Below are 27,362 nucleotides of genomic sequence, written 5' to 3'. Positions count from 1 at the left end.
ATCATATATCTGACACCACACTCCAAGAGTAGGCCTCCTGCTTTTTCTATCATAATGTCACTTGGAACAGCATACTAATTCTTATATATTATTACTAAATCCTCACTTTTTTTTTTAAGACAAGTTTTATTGGTTTTTTGATTTTTAAAACAAAGTACTCAAGACACACCATGGTGTTAGGGTAGTCAAACACCCGCAAACAAAACATATGTACATAATTCAATCAATACATCAAATATTCCCTCTCTTTTTCCCTTAAGTAACATTTTATTTAAAATAATCCAATTCTAGCTTAAATTTATTCAACCTAAACCTGTTTTTAAAGCTTTATAAATTTACACTACCATAATCAAAATAACTTTAAGTACAAACATTATCAGTTTGGGTATCCCTTTGAATTATATTCTAATTCCTTAATTTTATCATAGATCTTATTTATTTCTTCTTCCACTAATATCCCTTATTTAAAATAAAATATTAATCTATCCTATACGTATCTAATCCATCCATCAATCAATCTCTTTAAAATAACAAAATAAAGTCCAACCTTAAATCATTTCAATCCATTTGACAGAATTCAAATTTCATCCAGTTAATTTTCATAACTAATCACATCCATGTTATCAAACAAACAGATCATCTTATTAGACTAAACCCTCACTTTGATGAAGATGATGAAGAAGAGGAGGAGGACAAGTCTTATAAAGTGCCACTGGAATAATATGTTTTTATAAGAAAAGTTTGCCATATTAAGGATGTTTAGCTTAGGAAAAAACTGAATTATTACCAAATTATTTCCTTGTAAAAAGTATTTTAAAATGATGTTTTATTATTTTGTTACCATGGATTTTTTTTTTAAAAAATGTTTCAATACATTTGCTGTTACTGATGTTGAACGAATACACGAATATATTTGTGTATACATACATACATACATACATACATACATACGTACATACATACGTATGTACATAGAAAGCCTGATGCTATTTTATTACCTGTCCCTCCGCCCCCACACATAGGTATAAAATAGCATCAGGCTTTCAAAAATGTATCAGAACCAGTTTGTTACTCGTATACTTGCTAGGGAACTAAAGTGGGTGGGGAGCTCTACTTTCTTGCCTGAGTGCTTGCTATAGATAGGCCTTAACGGGACAGAAACGTAGAAAATTCTGTAATGAGCAAATAGCCATTCCATATGTGGAAGATCTGCTATAGTCTGGTGTTTTTTTTTTTAAAGTATTATTTTCAGGATATAGGCATCCCCATTTTAATGTTTCTTTTTAAAAACCAAACCACTTCCGGTGGATCTGCGTTGGGCGATGGCGGCTACTTTGTAGCCGTCCTCCTGGGTAAGTGTATGAACCGCTATGAACAGCAGACATCAGCTGTTCAGCGGTTCAAAATCCCCCTCCCGGGCAAAGGGGGGGGGCAGAGGGTAGTCTGAATAGTGGTAGAGCCTCTTATGTACCCCCAATTTTTCTTTTTTGGGGGTGACAGAGTGCTCCCACGGAGTTCAGACTGTCTCCGCTTCCCAGCTGCTTTTGTCCTTGGGACAAAACAAGCCCTCGCAACCACCTCCGCGTTTAAAGTGATTTAGTGGTTTTTTTTTAAGAAGCGGACAGAGTTGTTTAGAGGATTTATTTTTTTGCTTTCCTTGACTTTACATGTATTTTAAATTTAAAGGTTTATTCTTTTGTTATAGTCTTTCTTTTTATTTTTTGCTTTTTGCTGAAAGGGAAAGTAAAATGGCGATCGGCAGACTTTCTAGTGTTTTTTTTTTTTCGGGAAGCTAGAATGGCGATCGGCTTTTTTACCTTCTCTTTTTTTTCTTTCTTCTTTTTAAGGACTGGATGGATTTTAGAGTATTATTAATTTTTGTTGTTTAATTTTCTAAACATTATTGTTTTGGTTTGATTTTTTGTTTTGCTTTTTGTATTTTTAAAAGGCAGGCATTTTGTTTCCCCCCCCCTTCTTTTTTTCACTTTAACGATTGGAGTGTATATTCTAATTTCTTTTATTGATTTATTTTTCGCCTTTTTCGATTTTATTTTAAATCCAAAGGTTTATTGTTTTGTTTACAGTCTTTTTTTCTACTATTTGCTTTTTTGTTGAAAGAGAAAGTAAATGGCGATCGGGAGACCTTCTAGCGTTTTTCTCTTTTTTTTTTTGGGGAAGCTAGAGTGGCGATCGGTTTTTTTTACTTTCTCCTTTTTTTTTTTCTTTTTAATGAATTGGATGGATTTTAGAAGTATTATTATTGTTTTGGTTTGATTTGTTGCTTTGTCTCTTGTATTTTTAAAGGGCAGGCATTCTGGTTTTGGTCTGATTTTTTGTTTTGCTTTTTGTATTTTTAAAAGGCAGGCATTTTGGTTTTTCTTCCCTTTTTTTTTCTCATTTTAACGATTGGAGTGTATATTTTAACTTTTTGTTTTGGTTTGATTTGTGGTTTTGTCTCTTGTATTTTTAAAGGGCAGGCATTCTGGTTTTTTCCCTCCTCTTTTCCTTCTTTTTTTTCATTTTAATGATTGGAGTGTATATTTTAATTTTTTTTATTTTTTTTTTTTTCTTCTTTTCTAACTCCCTTTTTTATTTTTTTATTTTTCTCATTATTTTAAAGATTTTCCTTTGAGGGAGTTATGATTTTCTTTTGAAGGAATTTTTGTAATTTTTAAGAAGGAGTAAAGTTTTTTTTTTAAGATGGCTCCAAAGCGTCCACTGAATTTCACAGTTCCTAAATCTTCTGTGGCCCAGCCAACAACTGTGAAGGATATGCAACAAATGATGGAAAATTTTACAATTCAAATTAGGGCAGAAATGAAAAAGATTTTGGAAGAAAATAATAAGATTTTGAGGCAAGACATAGTTTTGGCTCTAAAAGGAGTTGCTTCTGTTCTTGAAAAGTTGAATTCCCAGGTGGAAGAAGTAGCTGAAAAAGTGGAATTAATGGAGGGGAAAATTGAAAGTATGGAAAAAGAAATGGAAAACGAGATTCTTATGCTTCAATATGGTCAAATGGAATACGCCTTAAGAATTAGGGGCTTGGAAGAGTCCTTGCAAGAAGATCTGAAAGAGATGGTTGCAAAGGACTTTGCTGTAATTTTGAATAAAGAAAAAGAAGGAATACTTAGTGAAATTGAAAAACTATTTAGAGTTAACTCTGCGGTGGCAGTACAAAAGAATTTGCCAAGAGATGTGGTAATTTACTTTGGGAAGAAATCTTTACGCAATGAAATTATACAAGCTTTTTATAAGAAGAGATTTCAAATTGCTTCACAAGATGTTATAATTTTAAAGGAGATCCCATCTAAAATTTTAAGAAGAAGAAAGGAGTTTGCCTTTTTAGCAAATGAACTTAAAATGAGACGAATTTCGTTTAGATGGGATGTTCCGATTGGAATGGTGGTGAATTACCTGGGAATATGTTACAGACTTAATACTGTTTCTCAAGCAAAAGATTTTTATACTTCAGTATTGGGGGTATGTTCATCTCCATCTATTAAGTTCAAGACTTTGGAAGAAATGGATGTAGAATTACAGTTTGAAGACTCTAAAATTGGGCAACCCCTGTTTAAGAGATCTCAACATGTTCAGATTGAGGAGCAGGAGACAACTTGTGTAGCACAAAACTGTAAAGAAAAGCAGCAACTGAAGAAGAGTAATGAAATTTCACACCTAGTGATTGCTGAATCTGTGGGAGAAGCAAGACCCATAAATCCTTTGGAGCAATCTTCAAGGATGGAAGGGTCATCTGAGATGAAAAAGGGGAAATTCCAGCCTGAGGGGCGTCAACAAGTTGAGAGGAAGGGGCAGAGGAAAATCTGTGCAACGTATAATTGTAAAGAAAAAGACCAACAGAATAAGGAGATTAAGGAATCCCCACATGTACTGGCTTCTGAGTCGTTGGGAGACTCAGAAAATTTGGAGCAGCTTTTGAGGACAGATCCTAAAGCATTTGTTTTAAGCTTTATGACAAAAATGGACAATCGAGGCTGACAATAATAATATCAGTATGATAATGAATGGAGAATGAAAATGGACAATTGAGATTGATAAGGACTGGGGTTTTTGTGGTTGCAACTTGTTACTGATGAAGATTTGAATATCTATTGTGTTTATGGTGGATGGAATTTCCTATAGTGTTTTTTGAGGGTGGAATTTGCTATAAACTGTCTACTTTGGATGGAATCTGATAAGATTTAAATGAGTATAAAGGTGTCTTGTTTTTTTTTCCTTTTTTAAGTTTAAGTAATGTATAAATTTGTGTTTTGGGGGAGTTTATGAAAATGATAATAATATTTTTGATATTAGAAGGATTGGAGTATATTACAATGTGTTTAGTGTTTTGGGCGGGATTTTTAATGTTTAAAGTTTTAAGTAATGTTTAGATTTGTGTTTTTGATTGATTATAATTTGTTTGTTCTAATGTTTCAAGTTTTGATTGTTTAAATTTGTGTTTTGGAGGGACTATAACTCGTTTAACTAAATCTATTTAGATTTGCTTATGATTTATGCTGACTTTATATTGTAGTTATAGATGTTTAAAGAAAGCAGTGCTTAAAATTGTGTCTTGGAAGAAACTTATGTAGAAGGATGGATAATATTATAAGTAAGATTAGAAGATTTTTAGAGTATATTATAATGTGTTTATTATTATTTTCTAGAAATAATTCATTTAATTTAAGGTTCTTAGGATTGTTTAGGATTTATAGGTGTCTTAAGTTTTATATGTGTTTTAAGTTCTTTTTCTTTTTTTTCTTTTGAAACATTTTGGATAAGCCTGTAATCAACTCTGGGAGGTTCAGGGGAGGGTTAGGGAGGTTTGGGGAGTTGGGGGAGGGTATGGGTAGGTGGGCGGGTTTGGGGAGGGGATTTATTTTGTAAAATGTTAAAAATTCTCAATAAAAAAAAAAAAAAAAAAAAAAAAAAAACCAAATCTTTTGGGGTCCCAGAGATATGCTTAGAATCTGCATGTGACCTGCATGCTTGGTCCTGTCTCTGGTCCAATCTTGAGTTGTTCTTAGTAATCTTGAGTATGTTTGAGAATTTTATTATTTATTAATATTTTATTATTATCAAACAAAATTTTATTATTATCAAAATTTTATTATTTATTATCAAACAAAAGAAGTTCAGTACTACTAGGAAATGGCACATTGACAAGACTATGTGGCAGAGTTGTTTCTGATGTTCAGTTGATGCATGCATGTATGAGAAAGAAAGGAAGAAAAATGTTTTTTGCGACCCTATTCACTATAATTCAATAATTACTATTTCTGCCAAGTGGAAAAATCTGCTCCCACCTCCTATTGAAGTGAAAAGGGTACACTGATTTGAATGAAATAAGATATGCTGCATCCCTTGTCTGATTTGTATCTACCCCGTTCTTTCTTTCTTATGTTCAATTTGCATCTAATAAACACAGGAACAAATGTTTCCAAACATAGAGAATTGATTTTCAAATAACACATCCAACGAAGCTATTCTATGAAATTTTGTTAGAAGAATTACTATCAGTTACAGCTAACCTCTCAACTTCTGCTTTTCAATAAAACAAAAGACTCCTGTATTTGTAGATTCATATAATATATTAAATGGCTATTACAATTCCATACACACTGTGGACCTTGTTATTTGCAAAGAAACATACAGTATGCTCTCTGTATGCAGTCCGTACACCTATGCAAATCTCAAAATTTTTATAATAGGTGTTGATAGTGTCACGAAAGTCAGGTAAATATAATTCAGCATTTCTGAGTTATACTACAATAATTGAAATGATTATCATTGAAGTCTTGTTTAGTTCTCACATTCTTCTTTAGTTCTTCCATTCCTTGTATGGAATACAAACTGATTTTGTTGCAATCAAGGCACTGCTGGAATATGTTCTGTAAATTGTTATTACTGCATTTTCAAAGGGATAAACAACAACAGGAGCAAAGATAACAGAATATATAATATGTACTTTGTGTTATTTTAAGATTTGTATTTGCCATTTTTCACCAACATTATTAATAACTGTTAGAAGTTTTATTAGGTATAGTATAGGTTTTGGGGAGGACATTGGGCAAAGAATGAAGAGGACTGCTTCCATCTTGGTTTTGGTTAAAGCACAAAGTATCTTTTTATACATTTTGACACACCAAATATTTTAGCCTCTGTTTAGATACCATCCCTTCAACTTGCTATTTTCAGTCTGCTTTTACACTACAGTTGTTTCCCAGTTTTGGATGTTCCTCTTTCCCTCTAAATTCAGCTTTTCTTCATTATGATATTGCTTCAGGCCTCTGTTCTCAAGCTATATTTTGAAGTGCAGAATTAGTTTCTTGTCATTTAATTCTTTGATTCTCTGACTTTAACTGAGATCTGCACAATTAAAGGTAAAGTAGTATTTCTTCTAAAACGTTTTCTTAGTCTAAAATAGGCAAATGGATTATTAGAGGCAGGCATTACACTTAACTTTTGATCTAATGGGTTACAAGTTAATATTAGAATATATTTCTGGAATTTCTGTTGGCTTCCTTATCAACATCTAATGCTCATAAGGTTCAAATTTTAGTGTAAAGGCAAGTTTTCATAAGATCATATTCAAGATTCAAAGGTGAAAAAAAGCGCTGTTTCTGAAGATGATTTGTTTTGAATTAGGTATTTTAAGATCAAGCATTAATAGCAACAAAAGGCAAAGAGAAGCCCCCCCCCCTTTTTTTTGAAACAAAGGATTAGAGCTAATGTCTATTGCATGATGTTGGCAGTGGTGACTTCCTGCTCTGGGCAGAGACTAGAATAGATGGTGTCCAAAATATCTTCCAAACCTTACATTCTGTGTTTCTATGTTCTAATATTTTTCAGTTTATTTTGTTGAATACTTAACATAATTGAGCATTGGAGGACAAAGCTAAAGATTCTGGCTTGCTATTTTGAGACAAATAAATGTTTAATTTTTACACATTCTTCTATACCAGTGACAGCGAACCTTTTAGACACCGAGTGCCCCAAAACTGCCCAGCCCCCACCTTGCCCATGCTCTACCCCCCACCCCACTTGCCCCTGCTGCACCCCCACTCCACCCCTGTCCACCCCCGCTCAGTTCTCCACTTGGGTCCCTGCTCCGCCCCCTGCCCACCCACAGGGCCACCTACCACTTCTACAGCCCACTGCAGCAGATTGCCCAGGTAACTCTGCAGCTCCATGGTGGCCATGGCCTCCGCCCATGCCCCACAGCATCATCTGCTGCCCGGCTGTCCCTACTGCCCAGCTGCCATGTCCTTAGCTGTGCTGCTCTGTGCAGGCCATGTCCGGGGGCAACTCTCCTCCGGGGGGGCTGCTGGTGAGGAGGGGGCCACGGGGGGAGGTGGGGCTAGAGCAACGGCATGCATGCCCACAGAGAGGCACATGTGACATAAGTTCGCCACCACTGGTCTGTACCATGACAATTTATCCATCATATCCGCATTACTATTACATAATAATAACAATATAGTGGTTGCTATTCAGAGCAATGAAGAAAAGAAGTATGCAGGTCATCTTTAACTGAAATCAATGGCAGAATTACTAGAATTTTGAAAGAAATTGGATTGTTCCCAAAAATATGAAGTTCTTGTTCTTTAGAATGGGAAACAGAATTATGACTGGCTGGTTACAGTATGGCTTAAGTTATGAAAGCTTATATTAATTCTACATTTGTTATTTTATCTGTATATCCTATCTGTGGAAAGATTTTGAATTACTTTAATGGAAGCCAGGCAGTGCTATTGAAATGCGGATATGCTTAAAAGGGTTTGCCTCTTTGATTTATATAATTTTCAGTCCTGGTTCATCTTCACTCAGAATAAATGTGTACATGTGTGTATGTGTATACACACACATACACAGAGAGAGAGACACACACAGAGGGAGAAGTTCTGCTTGTTTATTTATAAATATATGAAATTTACCTAGAATGCTTTCTAAGAGGGAGTTCTGTCATTTCCTTAATATGTTCTCTATTAACGCTTATCTTTGCTAAATTTAAACTTTTCTGGAAGAGAAACCAAAAACATGGTTAACTGTTTAAAGAACAAAATACAAACCACATGAAGCAATGGAAATTGCTGGCACAAAATCTAACAGTAGTGCATGGTAGCAAACTTGTCTCCTGTGGCACAGATGTTCATAATTGTAAATGGAAATAGAATCTGGACTAATGCAGCAGTGCATAGACACAGATTTAATATCAGAATGAGGTCCTGGCCCCAAACCCTGCTTGCTTTTCTCAAACAATTCTAAGTACAACAAACTTTAGGAAAATCATTTTAAAACAGAAAATAATTATTTATAGATTATTCTGTTGTAGAAAAGATCCAGCACTTTCTGTATAAAAAGCTGTATATATCCCCAAACCTCTGCATTGGGTACCTTGTGCTCCCTAGAAACAATTTTCCTCATTTTGACGCCATGTGACAAAATGCAAATCAATTTGCAAAGGGAGATTGTTGGGATATGGGGAGAGTGGATTAATTGTCCTTGTTAAGACAATCAAGCCGAGTATGTTTAAACTGGGAGGTGGGCTTCAAAATATGAAGCACAGATGAACAATTAATGAGATTCAGAGGAACACACTGGGGAAATACGTCCTTTATATGTCATAGTTTTTTGTGCAACTAAAATTTGATTGTCAGGGCTGTTTGTGAAGTGGCATGAGTTCCTCCTTTACTTCCCAGGAAAGAGCAGGTCATACTAAAATGTGATAAGGCTTGAGGTGAGAGGAAAGAAATAAGAAAGTGGAAATTGTCTTGTATTTTCTTAAAAGACCCATGGTGATTTTGCAAGAAACGTTTAACCTCGTCTACGTTTGGCACAACAATCTTGAGTGCACGCTAACTTTGTTTGCAGAATATAGTGTCTAGTAATCTAGTACTGCCAAGATAATTTGCTAAGAGAATAAATGGAGCAAGGGATGCGCAGCCATTCCATTCACCACCAAGAAAGAAACTGAACTACAATACAGCCTATTATAGCTAAACCTTATTAGGGTTAAGGTAGCATCTATTTAGACGTGTCAGATTGACTTGTACAACAAAGATCTACAATAAATGATTTTCAGACGGCAGTACCTGTGAGGGAGTAAAGTTGGGAATAGTGGCTGCAGCCAGCTGCATCCAAGCCAGTGTTGCAGCTGTCTGTGACAATTGAGCCACACCCTTGTGTTTTCAAGGACATGCTGATATCAAAAGACAGTCTCATCCCACTTGGGCTCTTAGATTACAAATGGTAAGACAGAGTGGGGCTAGTATAGGAAGAAAGGTGATAGCAACAACATATGGATGGGGAAGCATAGGCAGTGTCTGGAGACTGGCAGCTATTACAGGTTGACTTGGGATTTCAGTTGTAAGTCAAGGCCTCATGTGACTAGACTTGATTTTAAGACCTTTTTTATGATGGTTGTAAAGCAAGTCACCATAGCTGTTAGACAAATCTCATGATTAAGTGAGTCACATGGTCCTTAAGCAAATCTATTCCCATGAATAGAAATTTTTTGAAAGACCACAAATTGTGGTCACATGACTGCAGAACCCTGCAACCAGTCATAAATGTGAGCTGATTGTCAAATGCCTGAATGCAATTACAAGATTGTGTATGTCTGTATGAGCAGTATTAACTTTGAGAACAGGTCATAAGTAGCTTTTTTTTAATGGTGAGCAGCATATATTGATGGGAGTCCTGCCTGAAGTTTGGTATTTTGCTGGCAGCTGGGTAATAACCTGAAAAGGAGCCATATCACATTGAAACAGCACCTCACCCCAGCTAATGTAGGAACTTTTGGAAAAAGACAAAGGTTGTATGCTGCTTTATAGACTTTAAAACTTTGGTCTGAACTATGTGTTAACAGACCAAGTATAAAGGACTGAATATTAAAGACATGAGCTTTGCACCTTGCAAAGTCCTACAAAAGTGGAGTTGTCTGTTGTTGGGAAAATGTGTGCTGCTATAAATAATTGTATACAGATTTGCAATGCTGTGGGCATTCAGTCCTTGGAAGAAAAGAACCCTCACAGTAGCACTCAAATAAGACAGACTGATGCCAGTCTAGAAAATAATACTGACGTAAGATCACCCAAATATATCAGTCTCTTGGATAATAACATTTCCCAGCCATAGACTAGAAACTATTTTCTTACATCATCCAATTTAAAAACAGCTCTTCACAACAGCTCTTAATAACATGTCAATAGAAATATTGAATGAAATCAATGCCAGATTCTGCACCCAATGTTTGCAGGAAGCATTAATATCATTATTAATACTTCCTAATAAAACCATCTACAATATAGTCTCCAGATGAAACTGTTGATGCCAGTCATCCTGTAATAAATCTGTCCTCATTCAAAATTTGATTCTGATGAGAAGACAGATTAAACCTGTCTCACCATGACCTAATGCAGGCATATTGTGACCTTTTCCCCATTGCCAGCAATGGGGTGGGCACGGTTTCGGCGTGACACATCCGGCCCATGGGCTGGCAGTTTGACATGCCTGGATGATCATGATTTGGGGAGTTGCATCAGCTGAAACTATGGTATGGAAGACCATTATCTGTAGATGACCAGAAACACTTTCCCACAGAAAACCAGATGTGAGTCCTTATTAAGGAGGTTGAGCTCTGTTTGTTGGTGTTATATATCCTCCTTGCTGCACCACTTCCTCCCTTCCCCAGTGCTGGACACAGCCATGTTGATGTTGGAATCTACCTCCACAGGGAGGAAGGACCTTTATGATTGGCCTGTCCCATGTGCCTGATGGATGCACTTGATTCCCAGAGGGTTTTGAATTTCCTGAATGTCCAATAGGCAATCCTCCTAAGTGTTTGATTATTATGGGAAACTTTGAAAGTGATCTGAGACTAGCCTTTTTTGAACAAAGGATGTTCAAAAAATGATGGGTTTCACATGTGGCCTATATCAGGTTAAAGATTTTTTACATCATTTATGATGAGACAGTGATTTCATTCTGAATTTAGAGGCATAGAATACATTGTTGAGGCAAGTGAACCACATTCCATGTTTAACTGAATAGCAGTGGCAATTTTCTCTCATGGAAAGAAGATGCAGAAAACCCTTAAATGGGTTTGTAATCATCTCCCACAATTCAGATGAAACAATACATTTTCACTATGACCTAAATGTAAAGCATCTAATTTATTGAACTTCTGGCTAAAAATTAGGTTTCAGTGTGAGTACTGTTATCAGATGTAAATCACATGTTCTCACTGATATGTAAACTATAATGCTGTTTTAATACCTAAACACTGTTTGCTACACAAAGCCTTATCATATTTCACAAGGTTATTTCTTCCAGTACCAACAAAATGGAAAGCTTTAAGATATAACAGCAGGCCATCTAAGAGTTCTATATGGTGTTCATGAATCATATTGCCAGTCACATGATGTTCTACAGTTTCTTGTAGAGCAGACATGTCAAACTCGCGATATCACATGACGTCGTGCAATGTATCAAAGCTTTTTCGCCATTGCCGGCAATGGGGTGGGTGCGGCTCCAGTATGATGAAACCAGCCCGTGGGCCAGCAGTTTGACACCCCTGTTGTAGAGAAAGAAATCCAACACATGCACCCAGTCAAAAGCCAAACAGATGTCACACTCAGCCTACATCACACCATCATTTTGCAATACTTGAAACAGAAACACCGGGCCTCATTTAAATTTAATAGATTGACACAAGTTTTTACTTTGATTCAATTACCAATGACTAGAATTTTATCTTTATATCTGAAATGTAAATAGATGCTCTTGTTTGAAATTATTGTCTGTATCTTGCAATGCATCTTGACAACTGAAATAGTAAAAAGCATGGAAAAAGCCTTAATCCACTGAAGTAACAAATACATTTTATTGATATGTTTTAAATGTAAGTGGTTTTTAGATTTAAATTTATCTGTCAATTTTAGTTTAAGCAAGATACTATAAAGTGCTTTGAGGAATATTCTAAGATGGGGATTCTCAAAATGTGGGATGTAATTCTCTTTCTTGGGGGATTGTGAACAGCTTAAGAATCAGTCAAACATGTTAAAATTCATTAGACCCTTTCAGATAACGTAGGAACACCATCAAATTCACTGCCTTCATAAATCTTAAAAATTTAACTAATCTTAAAAATGAGCCTAATAACCCACACCAGCAGAAGGATCCCATTGGTTAAAGATTTCTACCGAGTGGGGTCCAGGAGAAAAAGCTTTTCTGCCATGGTTCCGGCTCTCTGTAACATCAAGCTCCTTGAACTGAGTGCTGTACCCATCCTCTGGGTCTTTTGTAGGGCCTTAAAACCTGACTCTGCCAATTGGCCTGGGCCCCCAGGGGGGCGTGTCATAGTGATGGTGATTAATGAAATGAGAAAAGTTTCTACATCTATCCCAAGTGTATCTTTCTTCCTTCCTTCCTTCCTTCCTTCCTTCCTTCCTTCCTTCCTTCCTTCCTTCCTTCCTTCCTTCCTTCCTTCCTTCCTTCCTTCCTTCCTTGCCATCTCTGTTAATTTTAATGTTAAAATTTATTACCTTAATATTTTAATGTTTTATCTTGATTTTCACTTTGCCGTAAACTGACTAAATTGCCTTTAGGTGAGATGAGTGGCATATAAATTTAATAAATCAATCAATAAACAAACAAACAAATAATCAAATGTGACCTGAAAAGCCAATGGGAAGGCTACTTACCTAATATATTTGTTAGATTTGTATCTCATTTCATTCAGGAGTTCACAGCAACATATGCAACACATGCTCTGTTTTTTGATACCTTTCTCAACAAGAAATCAACAGATGGGTAACAACGTGCCATCAAACAACCACAATTTGCAGGCTGGGGAAGACCCAGCCAAGTAAGCTCTCTTCCCCAAAGTCTGCTCAGTCAACATTCCATTATATATGTCACAACACACTGCATTACAAAAATCAATTTTCCAAGTACAGTTTTATCTTTTTAGCTTTTGATAGATGTGCCCCAGCCTATTAGGCAATATAGGCATGGTCTAAAACAAATAAATAAACAAAAGGGTTGGGGGTTACTCTAGAAATACTGCAATTGTTCCAAAACACAAAGTATATTTCATTTTTCTAACCAGGATATATAAGCAGATAATTTTTAGAAAACTATCTTCCCACTATTATAGGTATAATTATTATCATGAGTTGGGTCGGGTCATTGGCAAATCTAATTGTCTTCTGTCTTCCTCAGTTACTGCTCTTTTGGTCCTCAAATGGATTCTCTTTCTAGTCCTGATTCTCAAGTTCTTTCTGAGTTGAAAAGCACCATGGACATAGGGTTTGGGATGCCAGGCTTTTTTTCTTTTAACCATTGAGCTGCCATTCTTTCCTTTTTCACCCCAAATACTATCTGAACTGTTGAGATGATGCTTTAAATACCAGTCTTGACTTTACAGTTACATTCTTTTTTACTAGAACTATTCAACTAATTGGACTTATGCTCTTACATACACTTTTATTTTTGGACTTCATCTCAACAACAACAGCAACAGAAGTACTATACAAATTAGTAATCATTGTGGTTTCCTTTCTCCAAGGAGGTTCCTTATGGAGGATGTGACAAATAGTTAGATAAATTTAAATGAAAGCAAACTATTTTACATGAAATTTCTATTCCCTTTCAGGACTGTCTATTAGTTAACTTCTTCCATGAACTTAAAAAATGTTCTAAGGAAGTGAACTGTTTGTGACCTGCTGTTTTAGGACAGCGGTATGAGGAAACTTGCTGTCAATGGACACTTTTATAGAGAGGAAAAAATATAGCAGCCATTCAGGATTACACAAATTAATATTTTGTCATTGTAAAATACCGAGGAACTTGAACCTTGTTCATAGCTTTAGATTTTTCCCTGAAATATTGTCCTCTTTGAAGTATTTCTTTAAAATCTTCTGTTTAGAATATGGATGTTTTGAATGTTTGAAAAGCAATTGGCACTGTGTAATGAAAGTGAGAAGAAAAAGTACAGACGACCAAGTCCAATTCTTTATGTGGACATTTAATCCACTTTCACCAACTTCAAAGACTGTTCAGATAATCTGTTAGATTTTTTTATGTAAAATTTCCAAGTTGGTTTTTTTCTTCCTTTGTGCCTTTTATTTACTCTAATTAAATACTGGGTTATTAAAGGGAATATGTTTCCTTCTTTATGAAGTACCCTTCCAATTACATAGATGGACTAGCTTTAGACCAGCGGTTCTCAACCTATGGGTCGCGACCCCATTTGGGGTCGATCGACCATTTCTCGGGGATCGCCAAACAAGGCGATCTGCCATTTTTCCCCCTCAGGGGGCGGCGCCGCGCCACGCATGGGGGCGCCGCCGCACATGTGCGCGGCACGTTTGTGTGACGGGGGCTGCCGTCACACAAACGTTGAGAACCACTGCTTTAGACAGATGGGTTTTGCTCTTTTGTAGCTCTGCTCCACATAAGAAAAAGTAGAATAATTCACAGCAATATATTTTTTGAAGTAAAAATTTAAATCAATTACCTTTCTGCCAGAAAGAGAATTATAGGCTGTTGAAACTCCAAGCTACCTAGCTTTCATTGGGCTTTCACTTGTACATAGAGATTAGTATGGAGGTGATTTCCCCATATTATCTTAAGGGTTCATTTACTAATATTTACTGTACATTGATTGCCCCTCTAAGTAGTTTTGAGAGAACTTTTATTAAGTGTAAATGAAGAGAAAAATGCAGAAAATATTTGCACACATTCCTTACAGGTAGCTCCAAATAAAAATATGAGGGCAATTCAGAAATAAACCTGTTTGGTTATCAGTGACAGACACTCACAGATACAGAACTTTTATTATACAGATTAGAAAACTACAACATTATATTACTTTTCGACATAATCACCATTCAAATTGAGGCATTTGTCATAATGTCTTACCAGGTTTGAAATTCCTCAATAGTAGTTGCTTGGCACCAAATCTGGGCTATTGGGGGTGGGTAATCAAAAACATCCCAATGGAACTGCTTCAAAAGTTCTTGGGTGTGTCTAGTGGTGTGCAGGCAAGCATTATCGTGAACCAAAACTACACCAGAAGTGATGCCATAGAAAATCCTGCCAAATGTGAAGATGCCAAAGGAGCACTGCTAGTGAAGTTCATGGAGTGTGGTTTGACCATCAATTCAGAAGTCAACTGTGAAACATTATGAAAAGGGAGACAAGCCATTCATAACAAGCGTTGGGGCATGCTGATTTCCGGTGTGGTGCCTGTTCACAATAATGCTTGCCCGCACATTGCTAGAAACACCCAAGAACTTTGAAGCAGTTCTGTTGGGATGTTTTTGATTACCCCCCCCCATAGCCCAGATTTGGCACTGAGTGACTACTACTAAGGAATTTCAAACCTTGTAAGACATTATGACAAGTGCCTCAATTTGAATGGCGATTATGTTGAAAAGTAATGTTGTAGTTTTCTAATGTGTATAATAAAAGTTGTATATCTGCAAGTGTCTGTCTTTGATAAACAAATGGAGGTTTATTTCTGAAATGTGCTTGTAACATGTTAATATAAGAAGTGCATAGTCACTAATGGATGACATTAATGCATTGATATGGTAAGAAAATGTAATGTACAGACTTGATAATTCAGATTTCCATTTGTCTTAGTGATTTATTAAAACAACAATAACTTAAATGTGATTGTCTATAAAAATAGATGAAGTAGATCATCATTTTGATCCAATGGCTGCTGAAGTTATTAGTTCATGCTTGATTACCAATCTAGTAAAAACTAATTTTGATCAATAACATTCTTCTTGTTTATTTCCTCATTCATTTCCCTTGCACTGATCATTAGCAATGCCATCTGGAGAAGCGGAAGAGCAAATACTGTAGGTTCAGTCTCTTCCCCCAAAAGAAATGCTTTGCTTCCCACTTGAGAAGCAAAGAAAAAAAGCATCGACCCTTCCCTTCCATTCAGGAATTATGTTGAAGGTTGCCAGCTGGACTTCCAGAAGCAATACTGGTTTCATTAATCCTTCTAATAGATGCTTTGTGGCAGTAAACAAACAAGTTTCATTTCACTTTCTGGAATGGCTCATTAAATCTGTGGTAGGTTGTTGCCATGTGTTAAGATGATATCTCCCTCTCTGCTTGTGTCTGGGTACATGATAAAAAGGTAGACAGATGCCTCATGCATACACTTACTGTATCTCTCATCCAAAATTGAAGCTGTGGCATCACATGTAAGGCACTTCAAAGCTCTCTGCATATCATTCAAGCAAGTCCATAGACCCCACAAAGCCAGATGCTGTTAATGTCTAAGAGGAAACAATGCCATGGTTAGCCCCTCTCCTTGCTGCATCTGACAGCAGTAATTTTCCCTTCCCCCAAAGTAAAAAAGTAGTAAGCTAAAAGCAGTACTTTAAAGGCAGGGCTTTAAAAGCTAAATGAGATATGTACCATGTATACTTTCTTTAAGGGAATAAATACACAGGCAAATATGTTTCGTTAAAATATTTGAGCTTGAGTACATTGCAAGGGTGAATATTCACCCTAACCCATTGCCACTTGAATTCATGTACCATCTCAAACTTGAATGCAACAGAGAACTGCACTGTAATGGCTGAGCTGAGGCAATGAGATAGCCAAAGGGAAGGCCGGGATGGTTCACGAGGGAAATTCAGTTTTTCTCTATTATTTTGTGAAGCACACTACATTTCCCAAGGCAAGAAGCCTTTGTTCCTCATTCCCTAAACAGAGATGTGTGACTAGAAAAAAAAAAAGAAATAGAGAACTATACTGCTTATTCTGTTCCTCATTTTTTTAAAAAATCAGTTTGTCCTACTAAGTTTTAAGATATATTTATTTTTACCTAATTTTACTCATGTTCATCTGCCTATGCTTTATAATGCTTGTGGAGGCCATAATCACTGGCATGCATTAAATCAATTTAATTGGTAGTCAGATCCTTCCCAGAAGTATCCCCTCTGGAATTTTAGGGAATTTTTTCTTTGTAATAGTTTGAAAGTCTTTGAAAGCCTATTTGTTTTCAATGGTTTTCAACTGGTGGATTATAGTAGTCACAGAATGGCTTATTAAATTTGTATCATTTATTCATTCATTCAATCAATCAATCAATCAATATATTCTTAAGAGTAATTGTAAATGTTAAACTTTTATTACAATAAATTTGCATTTTTATATCTGAATTTTTATTTAGTGCTCCAGACTTCCAGGAAGCTCACAATAGGAGAGCACTGCCTGCTGAGATAAAGATTACAATCTAATTTTATGACTGACACCTTTGTTCAAATAAGTAGTTGACAAAATTGTCAAATAAATAACAAAATGGAAAAAGAAAAACACATTCAAATCCATTATTTTATGGATCATTAGAAAAAAATATTCTCATTGTTTGGCCTGTGTGTACTGTATCAGAATATAATATATGAAAAACTGGATGATGTGTACAATGGAATTGTGTAAATCAGCCTTTAGTAACCTAATTCTCTTCTGATGGTTTGGATTACAGTTCCCATAAACTCTAGACAATATGGCTGACACATATGAAGGGCACCAGATTAGGAAGGCAGATATACTGTACATTGTTAATATAAGGAAATGAGTTTGAAAGATGAAATTTGCTAAGCCACCATTGACGACATGCAGTTGAGTTGGGTTATCCATTGATCGTGTTAGCTGGAAATCATGGGAATTGTAGTTACAACACATCAAGAGAACACAAGGTGAATAGTATTTATCTGTAGCCTTTCAGAGGGCATAGAAGGACTTCTGCTGACATGGTGCCTTTGAAAGAAAGAAAGGTGACAAATTTATTTTGCTTTTATTTTTTTTTAAGGGTGGAAATAGAAGCAGGAGAGATCTAGGCAAAAATAACTTTTTTCATTGTAAAAAATCTGCCTTGAAGGAAGCCAAAATTATATAAACAAGATTTGGTAGCTAAATAGCTAAACTGGAATCATGTGATTTCAAGCTGGGTTGGTTATTGGAGCCTGGTAAAGGGTAGAAATAGGATCAATTTACCTCTCCAAAGCTTCCTGGTCTTACTCATATTTAAGGCATTTGGTATTGGCAAATGTGGAATTCAGGAGGGTGCATGCAGCCTGCAAATTAGCTATCTATGAGGAGACATCTGGGTTAACTTTGGTGCGATCCAGTAATATTTTTACAAGGTTATGCAACTTTGGTTCACAGTGCTTGGTTAACCTCCTGACATCCTAATTTAGTGCACTGGACTTCCTTCCTTCCTTCCTTCCTTCCTTCCTTCCTTCCTTCCTTCCTTCCTTCCTTCCTTCCTTCCTTCCTTCCTTCCTTCCTTCCTTCCTCCCTCAATAGGGTCCTAAATATGTGGACCTAAATATGCCACTCAATAAAGAAAGGAATCTCAGGAATAATTGTGTATCTTTGCTATTCATGGGATTGTCTTTAGGTTTTTGTACATTCAGAATTTTGAATAGAATTGGCAAATAAAATCCCAATCCTCTTTCTATAAGGTCTTCTATGCAAAGATTGGACTTATGGGGAATAAAAGTACATTACTATCCCAGCCTGCATTATATTATCAACTTTAATAAATTAAAAATCACAGTAATATATTCTGTAGCAGAAAATTCTATTTTTATTAATTTAGCACATCCACTGTTAGTGTGAATGAATTTCACATAAAATGGCTTTCTGAATTTTGACTGCACTATACTTTTCTAATTTTAGAAATGGCCTCAGAGCATATGGAGCAATACCAAAATAAAAAAAGTTAGTGATCATAGATCTTTGTGTGTTATTCGTGAAGGGAGCCATTTAGGAGACTGAATCCAATCCATGCTCAATTTTAGAGTCCAAATCAAAGTTTCCCTAATATAGATTTGTTCAGCTTAAACAAATACATCTAGTGAAGTGAAACTAATGGTTTTACTAAACAGTTGGTTCCACTGTTGAATTGTCTGAATGTTAGGAAATACATCTTAACATTCAGCAGGAATCTATGTTTCACCTCCTGCATCTGAGGCTATGGAGAATAGATTTTCAGTAAGACACCGATTAGTCCTTTGAAACAAAACATCACCAAATTTTGGGTTGGGTCTTATTATGAGAATTTATTTCATGGGGCATTATCAGCCATTGGATATTAAATAAAATCTGGAGGAAAAAGCAGCCTTTGATATAGGCTTGAAGGAAAATGTTATGATATACTGCATATTCAGGAAGAGAGAAAAACATTCTGGAAACCAATGAAGGAAAGGGTCAGTGGTATACCAGCAAAATCCCTTAAGGTTCTGAAGGCTTTTCTAGATGCATTTTTAAGTGCAGATAGAAGTGCATTAATGACTATGTAAAGATGTGGTCAGATGCTGGCCACCAGATCCAAAGCTCAGCTGCAGAATTATTGACAGTTATATTGCTTATTGCTGTAGCGGTTAGGAAATGAAATGCTTTTTTCTAATCAAGTAATTGCGTTAAGGAACTACTGGGAACATTTGGTTGTTTTTCTTTAATATCTGAGAAGTCAAGAGTATTTCAATTTTGCAAACTGTCAGAATCATTTTTGTTCACATATAGTTGGCACTGAAGAAACATATTTTTCTTCTGCTGCTTTTCCCCGCTGCTAATGAAAACATACACAACATAAAAACACATTTCAGTGAAAAGTTACAGGGCATTTTCTTTCTTTCATTTTTTGAAATGTCAGCAGAATGGTATCTAACTAAACCAAACTAAAATAATGGGCTCTGAGATTAAAACTACAGTTATAGGCAGATTCTTCCACTTTTTGTGTAGTCAGGATGGTTATGTTCTATCCAGTCCTTGCCATCAATTTGCTTCCCTCTCCTATTTATTAGATGTATGTATGCTTATGTTACTTATTACATAAGTAATTTGGCAGCAAACATATATAATCTTGTTTTCTCCACAACAACAACCCTCTAAGGTGGGTTGGGCTGAGAGAGAGTGACTGACTCAAAGTCACTGCATAAGGAGAAAACTAAAAATAATGTAACTTTAGAGAAGTTACTTTCCTATTTTGAGTTCCTTGGTATCCAAATGGTGAATTTTTAGTGCCTGATTAGAGCATTTTGCTCATATAATACAGTTTGTTGGTCACTTTCTCAATTGGTTGATGACTGAAAAAAACCTGCTGCTGATCACCACAGTCAACTGGAATTATGCCTGGACATTTGATGAGCACCAGGTTGAATCCAAGATGCTATGCGTGAATTTTGCCATATTCAGCCAAAGTAAATACAGTTGTCAAAGAACTTGAGTTATTTGTTATAGGATTTAGAATAGATTGAACCAGAATAAGGTAACATTGCTGCTCAAATGGACCAAATAACTTCTGCATTTTTAATGTGTCTATTCGGAATCTAGCTTTGCATTGTCTGTGCCAGCACTTTTACTTATGTTAACTGCAAGTACCTTAATTCCCCGATAGTATGCTCACTGGGGCCGTTCTTTCTGGAAGTTGTAGCATTTGTGATCCAACTCATCTGAAAAGTCACTAGATTGTAGAATTCTGTTCGACAATGAATGGCAGCTACATTGGATTTCAGGTTTTAGTCTTTTTTAGGATGACAGTATCTGGGTATATAATCTTGGCATTAAGAAAACTGTATCTAAAATAAAGAAAATGCTAACACTTTGCTGTTGCATAGTGTTGTCCTGTTGGTTTGTTTGTTTTTTTACTTCCAGGCGCTGCAATGCTAGTCCACCCCCACATTTTCTGATAAAGCATGTATAGAATGTTAAATATCTTTCTTTAATTTCATTTCTGTATGTTTAATTGGGCTATAAGACTGGGTAACATGGTAGTCCAAAACCTAAATATCAGAAGAATTAGAGCTGGCTGGAGACAAGTAATATCACAATTAAATGAATAAACTCTACAGTTCTATGGTAATAATAAGTGATAGCATGATCCTATACTTGACTACTCAGAAAGAAGTATTTTTGGAGTTTAAAAAACTCACTAATTAAAGCTAATGCAGTTCTTAAAGTAATAACATGTTTTATTCAGACTTATTCAAAAAGTAAAATGTCCTTAAAGAGTCAGAGGAAAAGGCTCCATTTGTATGAGCTTTATAGGGTTTCTTCCAACACATTTTTGAAGTATGCACTATCCTAATGTTTAATATGTTTTTATATCAGTGTACACTATATATACAGGAAAGGCAAATCTGGCAATTTTTGTACTTTTTTTTCCAAATGTTTTATTAAACAATTTTTTCTAAAAAATAAATTTGCATCTTTTTTATGCCTAATGTTCATAGTTTTTTGCAAAGATTTTTTACTGAAATCAATTTTAGTGCAGAAAAAATAAATGTAATAATCTGTACAGTTTTTTGGTAGAATACATTTAATAAATTTCTCATCTGCACTGCAAAAGTGACAGCCTATCATTTTCAAATAATAATTGTATTTCAGTTTCTATATTCATTGAAAATGAAATATAGTAATTTGGAATTCACATGAAATTAAACTAATTTTGCTTAACTCAATGCATAATAAACTTATGATTTATCTTTGAGAGGAATGTAATTTATTATTTATTTATATATATATTTAATATTTATTGGCTGCCCAATTCCAATAGACTGTAAGCCATTAGCTATTTTCTAATTTTAATGCATAACACATTACATATGTAGAAGTTCCAACATCAATTGCAGCTATAATTAAACTGATGTGGGACTGACTAAGGCTAAATTTGGCCTCAGCTCTGATTTATATGAAAGGATATTAAACATTTATTGATAGTTCATCCTTTACTATATGGGGTTAACCATACATTGTTTAAAATTGTCTGGAAAATATCCCTCAGAGGTAAAAAATAGAGAACATCTTCCCTAATCACTTCATATTGTATATTTTTTACAATATTAGTAGTTAATTGTTGTTGGTTTTAGAGTTTCTAAAAGTACAACAAATATTCAAGAGTGCTGTTAACTAAGCAATAATAAAGCACTTAAAATGGAATAAAACAGATTGTTCTTACAGGTCAGGAATCAGGAATCCCAATAAATTTCCTTGCATGTTAGTTTACCACATCAAGGACTTTAATGATTAATTAGATTTCTACCATTCAGTTACTTCTTCCCAACAATAAGCTGCTTTGATGATCTTTTCTATGTTATTTAGAATGCAATCACACCAGAACTGATGTGTCTCCTTCAGTGGCCACCCAGCATGATATACATCAGTACGACAGCCAAGATTTTAAAGAGCCTTTTTAGACTAAATAAATGAGAGATGGAGTGTATGGTATTGTCAATCAGCCAGGGCACACATTTCCATTTTCTAAGCTAACTCACACTTTCTCTGAATATTAGAAAATTATATTCCGCTTAAACATTTGGATATAACAGCTCAAGGGAAAAAAATCAGTCAATATTTTAGGACATTCATGAATTACCTCATTTAATCATGAAGTTAATGATGAAAAAGCTCCTGTAGTCATTTTTTTCTTTTTTCTTTTTTGTCTGGCACAGGTAAAATACCTGGATTATTGTCAAAAGTCATTGCTCACTATCAGTGAACCTTTGTCTGACTGCCTATACAGTATATGCTTCCATGGGAGCAATCACAGTGAGCTTAACAGTACATTCTTCTGAGTCGATATGTATAAAATTGTGTTCTGTTAAGAATATGCCTTGTCTGAAAAGGAAATTCAGTTTTTCATATATCTCACATGCCTTTTGAAGTTCAATCTTCTGTATTTATTTAATGGTTTACAGTTGAGATTGATGAAAATACAGCATATTTTTGAAGTTATCAAAAGAAAGTCTAAACAAGCATTCTTGCTAAAGTGTCCATATTACATTTATAAAGTTGACTTTGTTACATCAGACTCCATACTTTATCACTATGACATGTGAATTAAATGTATTATATTATGACTTCATTCAGCATATTTTGAAGTTATCAAAAGAAAGTCTAAACAAGCATTTTTTGCTAAAGTGTCCGTACAGTATTACATTTGTAAATTTGACTTGTTACATCAGACTCCATACTTTATCACTATGATATGTGAATTAAATGTATTATATGATAACTTCATTCATTTTCATCCACATACACGCAGGGTAGGCCACATTTATTTTATGGTGGGGAAATTAGGTCAAAAACATATGACAAGCATGGTGATCAATGTAGGATTTTGCTAAAAAAACTTTTGGATAATATTGAAAAATTAAGTATTTATAATTTGTTTAATTATAACTTGTTTACCCAGTTGGTTTTTTATATGTTCATGACTTCAAATTATTGCTCTGTAATAGTTTGCTCTGGCCCAAAAATATTTACTAAGCTTTATGGGTAACTGAAAATTTAAGTCCTGGCTCTTGGTTTTAGTCTAATACTTTCACTACTAAATTATATTAGCCAAGAATGAAGTCAAATGTTATGGTTAGGGATAGCACATTCCCATTTTCATCTAAATAAAAAAAATAAATTAAAATAAATAATAGCAATTTACACAATTCACACTAACTGCAGTGTTATTTCCTTGGTGTAGAAAATGCTTTGCTTTTCCACTGTTTCAAGGATGATTGTTTTATGTCTGTGGGAATTATTAGGATCCAACCAATATTTAAATACAAGGTTTTCCAACCCCTATTTCCATTCAGAAAAACAAAATAGAATATGATTATAATGTAATAGAAGCCATCCAAAAGATTCATATGAAAGGAGCAAAGTAGGAATTTTAGAAAGAGACAGTGCTTTTAAGGCAAAGTTAAACTTTCAACTTTTAACTATGAACTTACTACTGCTCATCAAGATCATCCAAGCAGGAAAAGATAAAAAAGAAAAACATGAAACAAGGACATATAGGAAAAGGAAATGAAAAGAGCTTTATTAGTCAGTTTCTTCTCCTGCCTGACTCAATTATCAGATTTTGCATTTAAACTTAAGACAGAAGATCAAACAGCAAGAAACACTTTGTACTTTTGCCAGGAGACCATATGATATCTTTCAATGACTCTCCTGAATGCCAGGATTCAGAATAAGGAGCCATGCTTCTAACTTAGTATGTTTTACATTACATATGGTGTAATTTGTTAACTGAAGAGAAGGGGGAGGGGAGGAAAAGGAAGAAGGAAAAGAGAGGGAAAAACTCATCACTGGCAATTTTCATGGAAGAGAGCCAGGATTTATGGTGCAATTATCAATTAAGACAAACTGAAAGGAAAAAAAAAATTAGGAAATATTTGTCATAACTTTCCAGATAAAATATAAAGGCAATTCAAAAGGTTAGCATTAATCTAATATGTTTGGCCTATTATGTCTTTTTTCTCAGTGTTCTCAGTTAAACAGAAATCATAAATAAAAAAACATGAAGAACTGAATGACAGCTAACAATATCATACTGTACAGCTTGTATTTTGTTGATTCTGCTACATAATATTTAGTAAAAAATTGGCAAATAAATTGTAATTTGAGATGAATTATGGAGGACCATTTTCATTTCAGTATGAACCTTGGTTTTATAATTAGTTATTTTTGCATTATACTGATGCAATGTTTTTATTACTGTATGAATTGTAAAAGTATGGCAATAGAAAGATGGAATAACGAAATGCAAATATTTTGATAGCATCATAATTATTTCAACTCCTAAGCAGGTTACAAGCATAAAAATACAAAACATTTTATCAAAAGTACCATAGCTACAAAATCAACCAAAGCCATAAATATATATACTGTGTAATAATTTCAATTGTACCACTTTATAGGCATAAAATGTAGCATCATATAACACTGCAATTTATAATCACACATCCCAAATACCTCTAGCTGCTCACATTTCTGTTCCTAAATGACTACTTGAAAACCAGAATTTTCAAAGGTCAGGTTTTCTGCATGCCAAGAATTATGGTGCATATCTGAAAAGTGTGAAGCGTACAGGGAAAAAATGCTTGCCTCTCAGCCCCCTCTCTCTAGATCAGGTGTAGGCAACCTTGGCTCTTTTATGACTCATGAACTTCAACTGTGCTGGCTCAGGAATTCTGGGAGTTGAAGTCCACGAGTCATAAAAGAGCCAAGGTTGCCTACCCCTGCTCTAGATTATCAGAGACTGGAGCCTCTCTGGAAGCACATCTGCAAGCACACATATTAAAGTACATTCATATATGTACTTAAAAGGATTCCCATGTTTAAACTTTTAATGTGTTACAAACAGATTGATAGGTTTTTAAAGAGTCGTAGAACCTTCTAGATTTGATTTTGCCTCATGATAATTACTATATAATATTAGGATTTAGCTTTTCTAATTTTTAGCTTTATTGTTGGGCATACATTCTGACTTCCATTTTTTTTATATAATTCAAGTGAACAAGTCCAAAAATTGTTACAGGCATAATTAGAAACTATAGCAGAAGCTTTTTTTTTTCAGTCAAGATTTGATTGTATTTCCAGGGGTAAAGAATGCAATGCATATTTGGATGTTTGGACCAAAAGTACAATTTTTAATCTTTATACATATGATAAATAAATTCACATGATAAATTTTCACTTTGGAATAATCCCAGTTTGAAAAATTCACATACTTTTCTAAGGGAATATTTTAATTCATGGGTTAATATGGATATCAATAACTTGCAAAATAAATTTACATTGTCTCAAACAGTGGAATGGCATTATATTAAAACTTGATTTTAAATTTGCTCCCGACACACCAGCATTCAAAACTTCTGAATTATTGTCATACTGAAATGTTTTCTGGGCAATTCCAAATTTACAATATTTTGTTTGAAATAGATAATTAAAAAGTACTGTTAATGCTAGCATTAGTAATTGGTAGTGACTTTAGAATGAAAAGTTGGAATATATTTTATCAACAAATCAAAGGTTAAGCATTACTAAGCCTGTTTCTGATGATTTTAAGATTAATTCATCAGGATTTTTGTATGCTTATTGAACATTTCAGACAATTATTAAAAAAATTCATTATCCCAAAACTTCATTATCTCAAAAATGTAAAAGGATGGAAGGCATCATATTAATACATTTAGGAATATTATACCAAAACAGAATAATAATGGGACAATCCCATATTATATGGGGTTGTCCCATTATCATTCTGCTTTGGTTTAATATTCCTAAATGTATTAATGCAATACACATTGTTCTACATTTCAGGGGCAGCTACCTCAGTTCTTTTACTTATACTTCTGAATCCAAGGAAAAGGTGTTACTATAATAACCATAGACTGGATTAAAACAAAAAACAATCTATCCCTTAAAGTTAGGTAAGAAAAAGACTCATATCGTGGGTGGAATTCAGAATAGGCTCCAGTGTTGGTCTTCAGTCCATGACACAGCACAGTTCATTTGTCTGTCTGCATCATTCTCAACAGCTTTTGCAATGACTTGGTTTTGGTAGAAGGTTTTCAGCTTCTCAGCAGCTATTTTTTTTTTACTGAAGTAAAGTGTAGAGGCAATAATCTTTTCACTAGTTATCATTTGTTTTGGTGAATAGCCTCAGGCTAAGAAAACTCTTTTAAAAATAGATCTTGAAATACAATTATCAAATTGACCAATGCTTTTGAGCCATAAGATGATAAACATGATATCCCTACTGACTTAGATGCATGGGTGTCATGGATGTTACAGTTGTCAAGTTCCTAAGTGGGAATCACCAATAAAATATAAAAAACATTTGTATATCTGTTCTGGAAAACATAACTATTAGATGATCAAGAAAGAGGATGCTATTCAAAATAGCATTTTGTTTCAGTCAGATGTTCTCCTCTAAGTCAGTGTTCCAACAGGAATATTTTCCCCTTGACTGGCAGAAATCTAGGCTCCCCATAGCAAGGATTTTCCTTCTAGCAAACAAACAACAAAAAGCAAGTAAAGATATAGGATCAGATTATTTCATGCCAGAGAACAGACAAATGAATAGAACTCTCTTTGTTCTACTTTCTAATAAAAGTTTAAACTGAAAGTCAAATGAAAAAAATATGGAATTTGGAATTATAAGCACAATGGACCTCCTTATTTCACAATGTACATCCTCTCTCTTTTAATTTCTTTCATCTTATCTATTTTTTCTTTTCTTTTTCTTTTTCTGCTTCTTTTTCTATTCTATTTCCTTCTCTCATTCATTTCTTTACATTTTTTGTAAAGGAAACCAATGTTTGAGTTGCCAAAATAGTTACGATCTACATATATCAAAGCCGCTATTAGATGATGTTCCTCTCTTGTCAATTGTTTAATTGTATAATAGTGTCTTACAAACTGTACTCTTCAAAACAGAAGAGACAATAATATCTCTGCTGTCTTAGGCACGGGGCATAGCATCTGTATCAGAGTAGGATAAATCTGTTAAAGAATTGCTGCTACACTGCACTGTTCTGGAA

At 34.7% G+C, this 27,362-nt stretch overlaps 1 protein-coding gene across 2 annotated transcripts in view; it reads right to left on the bottom strand.

The window, feature by feature from the left end:
- The window catches only part of RUNX1 (RUNX family transcription factor 1), a 200,764-nt gene that overhangs the window by 125,465 nt on the left and 47,937 nt on the right, over positions 1-27,362 (bottom strand). Inside the window, exon 2 of one of the 2 annotated variants that reach the window (XM_039318496.1) lies at positions 16,192-16,304. The exons of the other annotated variant lie outside the window; for it this stretch is intronic. Within the exon in view, the coding sequence (XP_039174430.1) occupies positions 16,192-16,255 (64 nt within the window). The 5' untranslated portion in view covers positions 16,256-16,304. The remainder of the gene's footprint in view (positions 1-16,191; positions 16,305-27,362) is intronic. 2 annotated transcript variants of the gene reach the window in all.

This window comes from Crotalus tigris, unplaced genomic scaffold (assembly GCF_016545835.1).
Source record: "Crotalus tigris isolate CLP2741 ecotype Arizona unplaced genomic scaffold, ASM1654583v1 scf7180000017601.7605149639:7615979, whole genome shotgun sequence".
NCBI lineage: Eukaryota > Metazoa > Chordata > Lepidosauria > Squamata > Viperidae > Crotalus > Crotalus tigris.
This window is presented reverse-complemented; position numbering and strand designations above follow the sequence as displayed.